The following is an 18,999-nucleotide window of genomic DNA, read 5'->3' as shown; positions in this document are numbered from 1 at the left end:
ACATTTTCATTATATCTTTTACAAAATAAAGTGAGTTTTTTATAATTATAGAAATAATTCATATTCATTAAGGAAAATGAGAAAATGCCAAAAATAATAAAGAAAATTAAAATGACGTGAAATTCCATAATCCACAAGTACCCATTGGTAATATTTGACATGTTTTTTGAGTAAATAAATACTTCTACGTGTTATAAAATGGGAGTAAGATGGATAAACAACTTGTATTCCTATTTTTAACTATATTAATTTGAAACTATGGAGCAATAACAACTAAGTTAATTATTCTTGTAAGTTATTTCTGTTTCCATATATTTTCACAATTATGAGCATTGCTGGAAAAATGATTCTGTATGGACAAACTTGGTTCATAATTCTAACATTTTCACAAGGAAAGCAAATTCTTCCTTAGAGATAAATTTTAGGGTAAAGGACATTAACATTTTAATGCTCTTTTTACTTTTTCTAAACTTTAAGAAAAATTTTTACCTATTTATACTCTCACCAGTAGCAAAGAAGCATCTTCTCAGGATTAGGTACCATTGTTTGTACAAACAATTTAATAGAAAAAGGACATAAACCTTAGTTTTATTTGGGCAATGTTTCTAGTATTGCCCACATAAAACTTCAGTATTTAGTCTCTTTCAAATTAGAGATATAATTCTTGTACAATATTTGTTGCAGATATGTTTCCAAACATACTAACATTTCAATAAATGACTCCAAACAAGTTTACTGAAGAGGTTCTTGGCTTTTCCTGAAGGTCCTCCAGAAAATCACTTCTAGAAAGGCTCATTTTTTTTTATCTAAAGTAAAACACACTGCATGATTTTCTAATGCTCCCTTTATAGGATATTTAATTTCCTATACTTGACATGGTAAAGGAATTATTCAATGGTAGAGAATCAGTCAATATCATGTATAGAATATAATTCCCAGAAGAAACAGAAGATTCATTATAGCATATACTCTCTTTCTTACTAAGAGAACCCCTATGGCCATGTGCACAGCTAAAAACTTTCCTGGTCTCCTATACACGTAGAGGTTAATAGCCATAAGACACCTCCCTCTTGTTTTGAATATGTATATGATTCTGGAGCTGCAGCAGCTATTTTGTGACCAAAAGACAACAAACATGAGAAAGCAGAGTGAAAATATTCAGAGTTTTATTAACGTCGTTGATCAGCTAAACCAATGCCAGCAACTGCTGACCTCTGAACTACTTGTTAGGTGAGAAAAACCCCTCTTTGCTTAAGTCATTGTTAATCCAGTTTTCTGTTACTTGCAGCTAAAAGCAATCCTAATTATTACAAGTAGTTCTTACTGAGAATTGTACTTGAGTTCTGTCATCCCAGAAAACAGTAGCGGTTAAGAAAATCTCCCACTCTTTGGGTTCCAGAAAACAACTTATCACAAAAGAACCACCTTTCCCCTCATGACTTAGATGAGACTCACATACATGCCCCTTGTTTACCTGTCACAAGGCCAGACATAGAGCCTCTAAATTCCCTTTCATTGCCCTGTAAATGATTAGCTAAACTGCTTATTCCACTGATCAATTGGAACAAAATACTTGTTAACTAAGCTAGTTAAGCACCTCTCCTTCCTCCAGACCCTAAACTTTGGCCCAGCTTCAGCCTGAGTCAGCATCCAGCACCTCCTGAGAATGGACTGGCCTCAGGGTAAGATATTCTCTGTTCTCTTCTCCAGTCAGGCCACCTTCATCTCACTTACCCATACATGGCTTCTAGCCTTGCTGACTTCTCTCTATAAAAGACCTTTCTGCCTCACTTCTGAGATACTCGTGGATCTTATGGTCAAAGTATTCTCCCTACTGCAATAACCCCCAACCCTAAGTCCAGGTTTGTTTTTTCTTTAACATTATTTTAAGTAGAAAAGTAGACTGACAAAACATTACAAGCAAATATGACTATGTGTAAAACATTAAAATAGTACAGAAATACATAAGCATTACTAAAATGAATTGTCAAGGAAGAGAAGAGATAATGGACACTATTAATGAGCATTAACTTGAAGCATATTTAATTTTGCACAGATATCTGAAACTTCACACACACTATCATAGAAAGTTCCACCTCCTTCCACTATGTAACTCAGAAAAAATTTATGGACCCACTATGTTCTTGGCCCTGAGAAAACAATCAGGCATAGTCTTATACTTGGTTTTTCAGCTTGGAATGTATTTCCTTTGGTGATCTGTCAGCAGTCACTGCAACAATCATGTATTATGCATTTGAAGTCTTCCAATCACTCGGACCTGCTGTAAGTTCTTTCAATAACACTAGCATTTGTTTCTCTAAACACAGTGCAGTTTTCAGTTTTATATTCATTATGTCATATAATCTCAACATAGCCCTGTGGTATCAATAGGGGCATTGGTGTCATCTCCACCTTTACATGAGGAAATGAAGCTCAAAAACGCTACATTAGTTGCCTGAGTCCTACAGTTAACACTTGGGACAGCCAGAAGGAGGGTGACACCAGCCCCTTCTTCTTCCCACAGTCTTCTAATTTAGCTCTATTCTCTCTGCACATTTGCTCCAAGCCACTGTTCCAAATGACAAGCTAATAATTTCAGTAAAGACAACACAAGCTCTTAGAGCTGGAAGGGGCCTTAGACCCTTATGGAAAAGGTGACAGTGACTCGCCAAGAGTCAGCTGATGACTCTTGGTGGCAAAGCGTGGGTGGGAAACTGTCCCTTCCAGTCCCCAAGCCAGTGTTCCTGCACCAGACCACCCAGGCTGGACCTTCCACTGAGATGTTCCCATGAGTCCTTCAGCCTGGTGTGTTTGTCCAATAGGCCTTCAACAGCCAGAAGAGGTATTTTTTAGATGCTGCTTCTTGGGGATTGAGACAAGGAAAAAGAAAAAGGCAGGAATGGAGAAAGGATAAATGTCACTTTCAATGAGCTAGGGCTGTGGTGTTTTTCCATATAGTATTTCAGAGTCATCTCAAAACTCCCGTGCCAGGAAATACAGCATGGTATTTATAGAATGGGCTTGGAGTCACAACCCAGGTATGGTCTAAGCTCTTCCACCTACTAGCCTTGCTTTCCTCTGCTGCAAAGTGGGTCTAATAAGAGTTTCTACCTAGGGGAATGATTATGAGGATTAAATTAGATAATCCATCTAAAGCTCTTACTGTGGTGCCCAGTATGTAATAAGTACTTAGTAAGTACTAATAAGGTAGGTGTAATAATGATCTCCTTTTTCCAGATTAAAGAACTGATAATTTAGAACTGTAATGTAATGCACATTTTACAGGAACTAACATCTATGCAGCACCTGCTGTGAGCTGGGCACTGTACTTGGAGATTAATACTCATAATAACCCTATGAAATAAGCATCTCATTATCTCTATTAGTGAAGAAGCGGAAGGGGCGTGGAGGCACGCTTTAGCAATTTGCTACTGTCATAACTAATTTTTGAGATGTTCTGTTATTCTGGCTTACTAGTCTAAAAATCAAGCTGTTACGTTTCTTACCAATTGTAATTCAAATGCATTTTTTAAAAATTTCAATTTTTTAAATTGCATTCATAGAGTTAAAATATTTTGAGAAACACTGCTGCCAATAGTTCACTTATTTGTCCTAAGCAGAATAAATTCTGTAGCGCTAATGTGTTTACATCTGAGAAATGTCAAAAGGTCATAATGTTTGTGTTTGACATTTGCAATTCCCACACAGGAGTAATCCCACAGAGGAGTAATCCCCACTGTCCCTAAACCCTGACACTTCACCTGCAGAAAGGCATCACTCATTCTCTTCAATTATGGTGTTTTTCCACATTTACATCACTAAACTACAAGACAGCCTTGGTGAATCACATCTCTCTAATCCTATAAATGCACCCTCAAGTGTGCACTGAATTTTCTTTGCCTCTCATAGAAGAGCTCATTTCCATTCCTCAGGCCCTAGGACACCTCTCCAATCTACCACTGTGGAAACTGTCCAACTCCAGCCCTCTGTGGCAAGTAACAGGCTCACAAGGTATGAAAAGTAAGCATTTTTCACCAGCAAGAATCACTCCTAATGGCAGATGTCAAAGCTGTAGCTGCCACTGGGCAGTGTGTATGAAGAAGACTGTATGAAGAAAGACAGCTGACTAAATCAGATTCAATATTTGAGGTCTCTCCAAGAACACATGGCATGTTTAATCCTGAAGGACTGCAGATAGCTAGGTAAGATAACACTGATAGCTATTGCTTGTTGAGTACTTACTGAATACCAGGCCCTGGGCTGAGTGCGTTACAGGGGTCATCCCATTTAAGCTACGCAATGAAAATATGAGGTGTGGACCATTGGTAAACTCATTTTACAGACAACAAAACTGAGGTTTAAAGAAGTTCTGAGAAATTCCTGGAAAAGTTAAGTCTGTAGAGACAGGAAGTAGCTTGGTGATTGTCTGAGATTGGGAATGGGAACAGGGGATGACTGCAAATGGGCAGAAGGTTTCTTTGGGGGTAACACACATGTTCTAAAATTAGGCTTGGGGAAGGCTGCATTACTCCATAAATTTACTAAAAATCAGTGAACTGTACACTTAAAATGAGTAAATTTTGTGGTACTTAAATGATACCTCAAAAAAGCTATTAAAATAAAAACAAAAGGTTATGAAACCCACCCAAGGTCACACAACTAATGAAGTTCATTAGTTGTAGTGGGATAACTGAGGACATGGAAAGGAGACGTGACCCATGAACCCCCCCCCCCAGCAAACTGGGGGCTGGCAAATAAGCCAGAACTGCAAACAGTCCTGATTGCTTTGAGCCCCTCCCTGCCCCGCGAATAAGCCAGAGTTGTGAACAGTTCTGAATGCTTCGAGCACCCCCCCCGCCCCGTCCCGGCAAACCGGGGGCCTGCAAAAGAAGCATTGGGTGCTTTGGGCACTGATCCATGAGATGTCCTCAGTATAATCAGAGTGGTGGGAACGCAAGGAAATGTCCTTGTGCTGCTTCAGTATAATCAAAATAATGGTGGGAACTTTGTGCTGCTTTTGCGTTCAAGGACGAAGCACGGCAGGTTCTCACGAAAGCCAATTATTGCTTGTATAATTAATAAAAACATAGGTTGCTGCTTTGGCACTTCTGAAATTTTAAGAAAACAAGTCTTAAAGTGTAAATCTAGATAATGCTTTAATAAAAGTTACCACAGCAAGACAGACGGCGCTGTTTTGCCTGAGCGAGCGGCAGCCCTCTACTGCTGTGCTTTGGCACAATTCATCTCATGTGATGAGCTTCCTTTCGGCCCTGTCCTAAGAAACTACAACATTAGTTGCAACAGAACCTGGACTTGAAGCCAGCGATGTGACCGCAGAGTTCAAAGTCTATGATCCTGCCTCAAATAGTCACTGACCTCTCCCAACATGTAATTAGATAAATTAATAAGCCCTCATGGTGCATATAGCATTAGGGTGACCATATAATTTATCATTCCAACCAGAACACTTTTGAGTGAGAGAGCTGTTATAAAATTTTTCACCAGGACAAGTGTAAACCAGGTCTGTGGTGGGTATATCAGGACATAGATCACCCTTGGTATATCTCACAACCAAACACCATTCAATTTACAAGGTGCTTCAAAATGTATCCTCTCATTGGATCCCTGTACAAATTTGGCAGGACAGGAATTATCTCCAGCTTGTAGATTGGGAAGCAGAGACACAGCTAGGGTCTTAGGTTCGTAAATCCTAAAGTGATAGAGCAATTAGGCATCAAAACTGTACATTAGACCAGGGTTGCTAAATCTGTCATGCTGGCTATTTTTCACAGTCCACAAGCTAAAAATGGTTTTTACATTTTAAGTGGTTATATAAGTCAATACATAATTACCTCCATTTTGTCTCTTAGCCTGTAAAGCCTAAAATATTTTCTATTTGGCTCTTTACATAAAAAAATTCACAGTCCCTGCTTGAGACCATTGCCACCACCACTTCTAAAACATACACCCCAGGAAAACTCTGAATTACTAGAGTTGTACTGCAATTCCACATGCAAGAGAGAAATCTTTGTGTCATAAGCCCCAAATATACTATATTTTATTTTGAATCACATGGCGGTTTACCATCTAAGCTCAGACCACCCTTCAAAGTAAATCTGCCAATCTTGAGCACACCATACAAAAGAAACACCAAAAAGTCTTAAATAAATCATATTCAAACTCAGAAAACCAAAGAGAAAAAGAAAATCTTGAAAGATGCTGTAGCAGGAGGGATGGGGGAGCACTTTACCTACAGAGGAATGCAGATGAGAATTACAACAGACATCTCCTGAGAATCCACCCTGCAAAAAGAGGGTGGATGGGCTTCCCTGGTGGCGCAGTGGTTGGGAGTCTGCCTGCCAATGCAGGGGACGCGGGTTCGTGCCCCGGTCCGGGAGGACCCCACATGCCGCGGAGCGGCTGGGCCCGTGAGCCATGGCCGCTGAGCCTGCGCGTCCGGAGCCTGTGCTCCGCAACGGGAGAGGCCACAACAGTCAGAGGCCCGCGTACCGCAAAAAAAAATAAATAAATAAATAAATAAATAAATAAAGAGGGTGGAGTGAAATATATAATATTTTGAAAGAAATAAGTTACTGACTAGAATTCTATATCCAATGAAACTGTCCTTCAAGAGTGAAGAAGAAATAAAAACTTTTTCAGACAAATAAAAACTGAGGGGGCTTCCCTGGGGGCACAGTGGTTGAGAGTCCGCCTGCCAATGCAGGGGACACGGGTTTGTGCCCCGGTCCGGGAAGATCCCACGTGCCGCGGAGCGGCTGGGCCCGTGAGCCATGGCCGCAGAGCCTGCGCGTCCGGAGCCTGTGCTCCGCAACGGGAGAGGCCACAGCAGTGAGAGGCCTGCGTACCAGAAAAAAAAAAAAAAAAACTGAGGGAGTTCATCAGTAGCAGACCTCCTCTGGAAGGAATGTTAAAAGAAGCTTTTCAGGCAGAAGAAAAATGGTATAGGTCAGGCGCTCAGATCTACATAGCAAAAAAAGTGTCTGTTTTATTGTCTTAAAGCTTCTGGAAGGCATGAACTTTGTCTTATTCATCAAGCATCACCAGGGCTTAGCAAAATGCAGGCACACAATAGGTCCTGAAAACTGCTTGAATGGGTCATGAACCAATATTTTAGAGGTTTCTTCTCACTAGGACACATTCAAACAGCCCAAAGGCAGCTGTGGAGCACAAAGTTCGACTTATACCTGGAGACGGAAGAGGGGGATCCTACTCATTTCTCCCCCTTCATTCCCCCAAATCTAAATCTTGGGACCAGCATCTTCATACTGCCTCATACCACACCCTCATCCTGAGAGACAAGTGAGGAGAAGGAGAACTGAGGCTCTGACGTGTCCATCCAGTTGTATGCTCAGGAAAGATGAAATAGGAGAGAGACAGAGACAGAGAAAGAGACAGACAGAGAGAGACAGAGACAGAGAGGGAGTTAGCCTTGATCAGCGGCAGGAAGTAGAAGGAGGCAACACATGGTGTTCAGCTTTAAGACATGGTGGCCCTACCCAGGAGTAAATATGGCTCTGTAAGTGTCCTGGGTGCAACAATTGTTCCATCAATCACACTGGTACCTACTCCTCCATTAAGAGAGAGGCAGAAGGGTGGGAGAAGGGAGCAGAAGAGTCCTATCATCCGGAAGTAAAGAAGCCCATGATGCAAACTGGATTATAATCCCACCTGGGGAATGGGAGTGGAAGCTTCTCATCCATCGAGGTAAATCTGTTCTCATGGCAGTTAAATCTCTGCTTCCCTCCAAAAGGCCAAACTTTCTCTCAGTCCAGCCTGGCTAACCACAGAGTTTTCCCAGTAAATCCAGGCTCTCAGTATTTTAGAAGGTCAACAATATAGGAAAGAACAGTTCCTAGGAAAGTACTGTCTGCTCCTTACCAAACTCATTGATTAGAAGACCTATGAGAGGACAAAGGCAGTCCCTTCTCACAGTGCCAGACACTTGGTTTAAAAACATTAAGAAGTCAAGCGCTCAGCCAGATCTTTTCAGTCCAATGCTTTCTTGGTCTAAATCAATGGTGTGAGCCTCTGCACACCAGTTTCACACCATCTATTGGCAGTTCACAATGTCTACTGGCATGGTAACCAGCCTAAAGCTCCAGCGAGATCTGACTGCAGATCCCTGGGCAAGCATTTGTAAGTAACCCATGGCCTTTCTCCCCAGGGGAGCTTCTCAACACTGTTCAGGGGACCACATTCACTCCCAAGTGACCACTAATTTAAAAATCAGGGAGAGTGAGTCTTAAAGTGGGCATTGCTTTTGTCTTAAGATACTCCTTTTTCTCACGCTTACCTTTTAGTTCCCACTGCTTCTCATCTCTAGGGCCCTCTCCTGTCTCTCAATGTCAGAACCCCCTTGAGCACCATGCAAGATGCTCCCCATATATCAGTGGTTCTCAAAGTATGGTCTGTGGACCAGGAGCTTCAGCATCACTTGGCAACTGGTTAAAAAGAAAGAAAGAAAGAGAAAAGAAAGAAAGAAAGGAAAGGAAGAAAGAAAGAGGAAGGGCTTGTACCCAACACAACAGGGCCTCTTGACATTTAATACAGATGGAGATCAAGGTGGCCCTGCATCCTAGCTATTGAGGCTCAAGGGCACAGCTCTGGGAATCGTACAGCCTCCAACTTACGAAACTTCTCCGGAAGACTTGTCAATGTACCATGACTGCCCTCACACTCAGAACAGGTGGAAATAAGACTTACAGTTGGTAGGGATAGGAACTATTCTGAATACCACTCACATCCTCCCCACAGGAGGGAGATGGGACCTGCTACATAACAATACACAATGGAAACAATACATAATACAATGCCAGTCACTCTGTCTCAGCTCAGGCAGTGGATGCTGTGCGATAAAAGGCACAAAATCAAAAGAGCACAAGCCCTTGGGGAGAGGTGAGGGGAGCAGTCAGGGTTGACTGGAGGACAGGAGGGGTATGGACAAGTCATGGGAGGTAAAGCTGGAAATGTGAGTTGGGACCAGCCTAGTACCATGTGCACAGCCCACCTGGCAGCACTTGCCCTCTTTCAGAGTCAGTGTAGGAGCATATTTACAGCACAGGTCTGGAGCTAGATAGCTGAGTTCCAATCCCAGTCTGAGTCTTGAGCAATCAACTTAACCTTTCCACATATCCATTACCAAATTGGTAAAAAGGTGATAGTCAAAGTACCTTACGTATACATACATAGAAACTTACAACATGGGGTTGATGTGAGGATTAAGTCAATGCCTGCAAAGCACTTAAACAGTGCCTGGAGCCTAAGAAAGCATGCAATGTGTTAGCTATTACTGTAGGTATTATTATTGTTAATTCTGCAATCAACAGGGCCACTGGAAGGAGACTGATGAGATCACAACCTCTCCTTCAGGTGCTTGATTGGACTGTAGTGTGTAGGATGGAAGGGATCAGAAAGGTGGAAGGCCAAGAAGCTAGTTTGGAGGTCACTGCAATTCTAGGTAAGAGGTGTCACTCAGAGTAGCAAAGGTAAAGGAAAGAAAGGGAAGGGAAATGGACCAGACATCAGATACATCTGAGCAGTGAACTGACAACACTTGGCAAATGACTGGGCATGGCTGGTGTGGAAAATGAAATGGTCAGAAGATAAAAGGATGTTGTCTGAAAACATGTCCATTTTTGCACCAAGGTAACTGCTGAAATGACACTAAGATATTAATTCTGCCTGCTCTTCACTAAGCTTCCTGTTCATCCTGTTGTACCCAGTGACCCTGGTACTCACAGACATTCAGAGCTTCTCTCTTCTCTAACACTCTAATCTTCTGATCCTCTGCGAGGAAACCTCAACTTCACTTACCTTGTCTAAAGGTGACTTTTAAGCTACTTGCCATGCAGCTACCCGCACACAGAGCAACTGATGACTGGCCATCATTCCACCTGGCTCCAAAAGCCTCCAGGCAGGCCCCCAACTCCATTCCTCCTACCCTTTTAATCTTTCTCCCGGGAGGCTTCAGACAAGTTATTAAGTCCAATTTACAAGGAAGTGGGGAGCATCCAAACGGAGCAAGTCAGTAAAATGACTAGAGATGACAGTAGGTCCCTTCTCAGCAACACTCCTGTCCCCACACGTATCACCCTGCACATCCACTCTCTGAAAAGTCCAGTCTTTTTTCTACCTGTATTCAATCCTAAAATACTTCCCACCACACGGACACCACTGGCATCCACCCGGGAGCGGGGCTCCACGTCCCTTGCCGGCAAGTGCATGGAGCTAAGAATTAGCAGACCCACCTTTTAACTCTATCAGTAAATTGTAACAAACGACTTGCCCTGTCGGGCCTCAGACCTGAGCCTAAATTCTGATGACCTCCCCACTCCCCGCGACCAGCAGGGGGCAAAGTCGGCGGGAGGCACCCCCAGAGCTAGCTCCTCTAGGTTCCAGAAGACCCGCGAGGTCCGCACTTCCGGCTACAGCCCCGCACTCTCCGCGGGCAGGGGAACCCCGTAAGCTGTCGCCCCGTGCTCCTCCAGCGGGTCTACAGCTACCTGGTCCAGCAGCCGGTAGATGCTGATACCGAAGGTCTCCACCAGCAGCTCCCAGTCGGCCCCGGAAAGTGCGGGCTGCTGAAGCTCAGCGAAGACTTCCCGGAACTGCTCCTCAGAGAAGCCGCCGGCCCCAAGGTCCATCCTTCCGCAGTAGCTGCTTCTCAACCTGCAGGGAAGGCTAAGGACAGGCTAGGTTCGTGTTCGGGGGCGGGGCGAGAGGGTGGCCCAGCGTAATTGGCAGGGAACCGAAAAGTGGTTGGGAGAAGGCGGGACTTGGGAGGAAGAGGCGAAGAGGAGGCGGGGCCAGTGAGGGGCAGGCCTAGAGAAGGTTTCCGCAGTGCGAGAGCTGCGGAAGGACGGGAGAGAAGGAAGAGTGGAGAAACTTTGGACTTGATCTGGGGAAAGCTGGAGAGGCTAGGAAATGGGGAGGCTTCTAGACAGAAGAGAAAAGGAAGACACTAATGTCATCTCAGAAGCATCTCTTCCCCAACACCATACCCACCAAACCTGCTTGGCTGTCTCTCCTTTACCTTCTCTGAAGAAGGCTAGGGAAGGTGTCTGAGTGGTTCGGTAGATACGGAGGTAAGATGGACAGAGCAGAAATGCTTGAAAATCTCAGGGGTCAGATGCTAGAACAATATTACATTCGTTCTGTTATGCACTTTAAAACATTTTTCTGAGACGAGGTCCATGGGATTCCCCAGAAGGCCAAAGGGTCCATCTCACAAAAAGGATTAAGAAACCTACTCCATAATGGTATTTTGCTCCCTGGATGGTGGAAGATGATCTAAAAAGGTATCCTGGTGTCCACCCGAGATTTCTGCTGGTTGCATAATTTTGATCTTTTGCAACTCAAAGACCTTTTTCTTCCCTCAAGTCCCTTTGATGTTGCTATATTTCTTACCACCAGGCTGCATTTTGGTTTGGATAAAGTAGACAGCTTAAACATTGATCAGTGTAACAGTACATGGGTGCCAGTAAACTCTGGCAACCCATGTTTCCTAATCTTTGAAATGGGGTAAAATTGTACAACCAGTTAGAATTGAAGAGGTAACTACATAAAATAAACATAGGACATGTTTGCGCAGTGCCTATCAAAGTAAATGTTCATTAAAATGTCCACGTGTTTTACATTTATATATTGAAATGTTTCTCCTTCTGTACTTGAAAGAAAGCCTTGAAGTTGATGGAAAACTCTGCATTTATGCCAGTTTGCAAGAAGAGAAAATGATTAGACTTGGCAGCGTAGGTAAATTACTGCTGTATTCAGTTCAAGGCTGGTTCTGTTCTGTTTTATGAGGATGGGAGGAGGGATGGGGTAGTTCCCTACACTAAATGCACAAGAGGTTAGAGACTCTTAAGACTCTTAAGTTTGGTCTTCTTTATAAAAAAAATATTTAAACTAAAGTTTAATTGCTTAAAAAAAGGAATTTCTTCAAAAACCATTGACTATGAAGTATTTTCATATATCATCAAGGAATTCCATTTTAAAGGTGGGCTTTGATGAGGCTGCAGCTTTATCACTTTATAGCAATTGATTAATGAAGACAAGCATGAGAGTATAAATGGCATTATGAAAGATATAAGGCAGGAAGTTTAAATTGTGTTTATTACATGTGTTTAAACGTGTGCTTACCTACTAAACTCAGAAGGTAAAATGTATATACATTTGGGTATGTTGATATTTACAACCATGCTTATTTTATTAGAGCTAATGAAGGAAGGAATCATATTAGGAAATAATTTTTATTTTGTGGCAAAAATCTGGAAAAGGGTTGGAAGGGTGTCCAGAAAGACCTGTTCTCCTTTAGGACTTGTCTATTATAATAGGCCAGCCTCTTTCCTTTGTGAAAAACACTCTTTAGAGGAACTTCCAGCAACATGGCAGGTGAGGAATAATATATTTGGGGCTTCCTAAAATCCCAACAAACAAACGTTCTAAGGGCTGGGGTTGTGGTTCTAGTACTCACACGTGGACTAAAGATGTGCTGGGCCATAGCTGGTGGGAAGCTGGACCAGGGACTTCTTCAAGGAGCCTGGATCCCCTAAGAGCTGCCCCTTCCATTCCAATGAAACCAGAAAATCCCCAACCTGTAGACCATGGAGCCCTCAAGGAAACTCATGCTTTTCCCAGAAGCCTTAGGTAGAAAGAAACAAAAAGGCAACTGGAAGAAACCACACCCCAAGCCTAAGCCAGAGATGGAATTTAAATTTACATTACGTGCAACTGAACGGGAGCCACAAGGAGATTAACACAAAGGAACATTGAAACGCCTGGGACCCTGCGAGAATCAAAACCGGTGACACTTTCACAGCTAGGACATGTGCAATTATCCAAGAGAAAACAACACCCACAAGAAGATGCATGTACAAAAAGTGAGTTACAAAGACCTGAGGGAACAGCTTTCCATGTCAGAGAGTTAGCAGATATGCAAACAAGATTATCAGAACCAAAGAACCACAGATAACAGATCAATATAAGAGTAATTATTCAACATGTATTTGTGATAATATAAGAGGTAAAAGAAGGTCTAGAAAATAGAACACTAAGAAAAAGATAAATGAATGTGAAAAAGAAACAAAAGAAGCAAACCACCTTTTACAAATAAAAACTATTAACAGTCACTACAATTAGAAATGTAAAAGAGGAGGTAAAGTAGTTGTCCTACCACAGTTCAAGAGGGAAATAAGAAGGTGGCTATGAGGAAATTCTCCAGAAAGCAACACAGAGATATAAAGAAATGGAAAACATGAAAGATTAACTAAGAGACATGAAGGACACATTGAAAAGGTAAAACATTTATGACTGGAGTTCCACAAGAAGAGAACAGAGAGGTTAAGAGGTGAGGTGTATGGATGGGGAGATAGATAGATAAATGGACATATGGAAACAAAGAGAAACTAAAATTCTAAACAGCAAAAACATAAACAGGGGAGGACAAGGTCAGAGTTTTCTTTAGAAAGTGGGTAAGAGATATTGATTAATTGTCTTCTGTGCATGCTAAAATTTAATGGAATAAATTCTCAAAAGGCAACAATAAGAAAGCAAGCAAACAAATAAAAATGGGCAAAAGATTTAAACAGACATTTCACCAAGAATATATACTGATGGCAATAAGAACATGAAAAGATACTCAACATCATTCATCATCAGGGTAATATAAATTAAAATCACATATGAGATATAAATACACACCTTTTAGAGAGCTGAAATTAAAAAGATTGACCAAAGTAAGTGTTGGCAAGGATGTGGAAGAAATAGAACTCTCCTGCATTGCTGATGGGAATGGAAATGGGACAAACACTGTGGAAAACTGACAATTTCTTTAAAAGTTAAACATACACAGGAGGGGGAAGGGTAAGCTTGGACGAAGTGAGAGAGTAGCACTGACATATATACACTACCAAATGTAAAATAGATAGCTAGTGGGAAGCAGCCACATAGCACAGGGAGATCAGCTTGGTGCTTTGTGACCACCTAGAGGGGTGGGATAGGGAGGGTGGGAGGGAGACGCAAGAGGGAGGGGCTATTGGGATATATATATACATATAGCTGATTCACCTTGTTGTACAGCAGAAACTAACACAACATTGTAAAGCAATTATACTCCAATAAAGATGTTAAAAAAAAAAAAAACATACACCTACCGTACAATCTAGCCATTCCATTCCTAGGTATTTATCCAAGAGAAAAAAAAATAGCATTGTTCATATAGACACAACTGTTCATAGCATCTTAATTTGTAATAGCCAAAAACTGGAAACAACTCAAATGTCCTTTAGTGGGTGAATTGATAAAACAAATTGTGATATATCCACCAACCAAGTACTACTCAGCAATACACTTTTAAATGATTAACATGTGTATATGAACTTGTGTGCATATGTATGTGATATATATAGATATAGATATACAATGTAATTTATGCAATTTTGTATAAATCATTCAATTCAGGAGTGAAGTAGCATGATACCTGCAATTTACATTCAAATTGGTCAGTTAAAAATTGTGTAATCTATATAGAAATGCAAAAGTGACAAAATATGAACAACTGATAAATTTAGGTAAGGGTAGCAATATTTTCTATTCTATTCCTTCAAATTTTCTTCATATTTGAAATTATTCAAAATAGAAATTTTGAGAAAACCCAGCTATATGTGTTTATATGAGACATAACTAAAATACAATTACACAGAAAATGTAGAGGTAAATGTATGCAAAATATATACAAGTAAGCCTTAAACAAAAGAAAGCTGATGTGGCTGTAAAAATATCAGACAAAACAGACTTTAAGGCAAGAAAAGAATTAGTAGAAAGAAGTTCATGAATTAAAGGACAAAGGACACAACTCTTCAGGAGTTCTGAATGCCTAAATTTATATTCATTTCACAACATGGTTTCAAATACATAAGGCAAAAGATATTACCTGTGCAGTCTTCCCTCAGCATTTGGGGGGGTTGATTCCAAGACCCCTGAGGATACCAAAATCTGCAGATACTCACATCCCTTATATGAATTGGTAAAATATTTGTATATAACCTATGCACATCCTCACATGTACTTTAAGTCATCTCTAGATTACTTATAATACCTAATATAATGTAAATGCTACATAAAGAGTTGCCTGTGTGTAGCATTTTCAAGCTTTGCTTTTTGGAACTTTCTGGAATTTTTTTATGTTTTCAATTTGTGGTTGGTTAAATCGAGGAAACCCATGGATGTGAAGGGCTCACTGTACAAGAAAAAATCATCAAATTTACAATCAGTGGACGATTTTAAGGCTCTTTTCTAGGAAATGGATTGATCAAGTAGACAAAAATTGGTAAAGATATGAAAGACTTGAGCATATAATTCATATGTCTGATATAAAGGGCATTTATATAACCCAATTACAAACTCTCATAAAACATTTATTAAAACTGATGTTTCCATAAGCCACAAAGGATGTTTTCAACCAACAGGAAAGAATCTATATCATTCTCTGATGTCAATGTAAAAGATAAAAGAAAGGAATAAAAAGGAAACAAAAATAGCCAATCCCTGTCCCCCCATATATTTGAAAACAAAACAAAACAAATACACACTTATTCTAGGAACTTAGCCAGCAATTAACTCCCCGCATCAAATTCCTTTCTGCTTGAAGTACCTAGAGTGTTCTTTTCTGCACTTACTCTTGACTGATTTTTGTCTACATTAAAAAGCAAGAACTCCTGTTCAGCTACATACTATAAATAAATTAAAATCCAACACATAGATTTGTAGAAGACACTTGTTACTCACAAAGCCAACCAAGGATCAATATTGATGATATACACAGAGCTAGGAATCAGTGAGAAAAACCCAGATAACGAAATTGAAAATATGAACAGTGAGAAAACCCAAATAGCATAAGAACACATGAAAAGTTGCTTAACTTCCAGAGTAACTGGAGAATTGCAAAATAAATTACATCATTTCATTTACGTTAAATTGGCAAAAACTTAAAAATTAGGTGTTGGTGAATATAGAGGGAAATGATAGCTCTGACAAAGTGTTCTGGTTAAAATTTAAATGATAGTTTGAAAAACAACTTGAAAAGACCTATTAAATTTGAGGATACACATACTGTCTGGCCCAGCAGTTCCACATCTATTAGTACACCTGAGACAACTGCTAATATTGCATAACAATGCACATTGTTTTAGTGGCAAAACAATTTTTTGATAAAACATAATGATCTACCAAGCAGAAAATAAATATCAATAAATTGTGGTTTATTCATTGTATAGCTTTTGAAATTAAAAAAATAATCTACTTGTAAATTATGGATAAATCTTGAAAACACTGATGAATGAAGACAGCAAGTTGTAGAAGGACGTACAGAGTAAGATACTTTCTAGTGTTTACGGACAATACATATGCCCTGAAAACTGTGAATGTGAATGGGAAGAATTCCCATTAAATTCAACAGTAACTGTAACATTTTATTTCTTTAAAAATGTGTGAGGCAAATAAGGCACAATAGTAATGTATACACTGGGTGGTGGATTCATGAATGTTATTCTCTACACTTTTCTGTATATTTGAAGTTTGTGTAATTTAAGCAAATAAAGGAAATAATTCTAATAAAGATGTAATACTATAATTGCCATTAACAATAGCAGAAGAAAAACACCATTCTGAGATACTATGAAAAATGAATGAATAATGAATGTTCACAAATGCCTAACTTTGCACAGGGAACAACGTTAGGCGTTACCTATTGTGATTGGTCAGTGTTTTTGGTTTTGTTTTTAGTTAGGGGATTAAAAGAATATCTGTTCTTATTCACTTGTAAAAGCTACTAGGCCCCAAGTAACTGAAAAGTGAATGAAATATATGGTATCATGGATAAAACATCTGTGTAAAGATCAGAACTTCTCACTTTCCCTAGAGATGTGTTTCACAGTACAGAACTAATTTGATTTGTGGATTCCCAAGATAGAATCCTGGTCACAAAAACTAGCTTTGCAATTAAAAATCTTGGTTCTGGTCTTTAAGAACCTGGCAAATCACTTCAATTTTTTAAACCTGTTTACTTAACAGTGATATAAATATAATAATACAAATGAAAGCTCTCTGTAAACTGAAACTAAAACCCTTATGAAATGTATTATCTCAGTAGTTAACTCTAAATTCTATAGCTGAGCTGATGTTAATCTGTTTCAAGGGCCATCCAAATCAATTTAGTTCTATTCTACTCAACTTGTACTGTTGAATGTCTGCCTCTATTAAAATGCTCAAGAGCTTTATCTTGCTAGGGCAATGGAGAAGCAAAAGAGGGTGATGAAGCTGTTACCAAGCTCCAAAACTCATAAAATATTCACTTGTAAGTTGGTTCATAATAGATTAAGTCTCCTGAGTACTCTTTATAACAGAAACTATGCTAAGGGTTTTCATTTAATCTTTACAATACCAGTTTTGAAATCAGTTCTATTATACTCTCCAGATTTTACATGAAGAAACTGAAGTTTAGAGAAGTGAAGTAACTTGTCCACAGTCACATGGGTAGGTCAAAGGTAAAGCTGAGGTTTGGATTTAGTTTTGTTGGATTCTAGAACCTATCTCTCATGTCTGGATCACCCATTACTAATACAGGATCTATAGACATGAAGCAGTGAACATAACTTCTAACCCAATTAGATCTGTAAACAAGGTTTTCATTCCTAAAAGACTTTAATGAAACATTATCGCCATAAAACTATAAAATTTAATACTGAAAAAGGATTTAGATATCACCCGTAGTTTATTATTTTGTTAATTTATTTATGTACTCATTTGTTTGATAGGTATTTATTGAATATTGATCAATATTTATCAAACAAGTGACTATATAAATAGGTAAAAGAATAAATTAAAGACAATACCTGAATTCTCCTTAAGTATGAAAGTTTATGCTTCCATGGCTATAACAGCTATTGTAGAAAAGATACACGAGATGCAAATTCTTATCTTTAGCTTGCAGTCCACATGAACACAATTAATTAGAGAAAGTATTTTATGTATGTCATGGATTATCTAGTCCACCACTTTTACAGCTGATAGAATTGAGGTACAAAGAGGTAATACCTTGAATAATAACTTGGTTATCCAGTTAGTCAAAGCCTGTTGTCACAGACCCATGAAGACCAAGTGTCCCTAGTGTATTTTGCCTGTTAATATAAATATAATGACATACAAATTAGGTGTTATGAAAGATGAGTTTATAGTGTTTCCTGTTAAAACATGCTTTGTGTGAACTTTATTAAATGAAAATGATAATTCACAAAACTAGGTTTGTTTGACTACTGGAAGGGATCAGAGAATAAAATCACCAACCACCTTCCTTCCAGTAAGGGGATTCCAGAGACTAGCTGAAAGTATTGTATTACGAAGTCCCTTCCGTTGCCCTGACAAATCACCACAGGGGATCCAAGTTCAGCACTAGGATGTTTCAGACCATGTCTAGGGTTTCAGCTGGGTTGTGATCTCCAGACTGCAGGGCTGCACCTCCATATGAATCAGCATAAATATGGGTTCCTCTCTTAAAGTGGAGCACTCAAGTTTGGATCCAAAGCCTGACTGAGATTGTAGACTATGCTTTTCGTAACTTCAGGCAACCTAATTTAGGCCATTTCCACCTAGAAAAGGTCTCATTCAGGTCCTCTCTACACACTGTCTCACTAGGGTTTTGTGTCCATGAGGGTAGATCAGATTTTGTTTGGAAGTTTAAAAACCTTACAATGATACTCCTCTCTTTCCTTCAAACCCCACATATGATTTGTCAACAGTTTTTGCTATTTCTACTTCCCACATAGCTTGGATTTTTCCACTGCTTTCCATCTGTACTACCCACCTAGCCAAAGCCACATGACAGTTCCCCTGATTGCTCAGTGACCTTCTGATGGTCTCCCTGATGGAGTCCACGCCCAACACAGAGACACACAGAGTGCTATATTAAAATGCTGAGTTATCCTG

General features: G+C 39.9%; 1 protein-coding gene across 3 annotated transcripts in view; it reads right to left on the bottom strand.

Annotated features, from left to right (window-relative positions):
- PCTP (phosphatidylcholine transfer protein) overlaps positions 1 to 11,023 on the bottom strand; it is a 227,894-nt gene extending 216,871 nt beyond the window's left edge. For 2 of the 3 annotated variants that reach the window (XM_079905623.1, XM_079905622.1), the window contains exon 1: positions 10,524 to 11,019. In XM_079905623.1, coding sequence (XP_079761749.1) covers positions 10,524 to 10,664 — 141 coding nt within the window. In that variant the 5' untranslated portion in view covers positions 10,665 to 11,019. Of the gene's footprint in view, positions 1 to 10,523 lie in introns of all 3 variants that reach the window. The other variant, XM_079905621.1, reaches the window with a different exon arrangement.
- Positions 11,024 to 18,999: the final 7,976 nt, after the last annotated feature.

Source organism: Stenella coeruleoalba (assembly GCF_951394435.1).
Source record: "Stenella coeruleoalba genome assembly, chromosome: 19".
NCBI classification, from domain to species: Eukaryota; Metazoa; Chordata; class Mammalia; order Artiodactyla; family Delphinidae; genus Stenella; species Stenella coeruleoalba.
The sequence above is the reverse complement of the archived record's forward strand: the minus strand, read 5'-3'. Positions and strand labels throughout refer to the sequence as shown.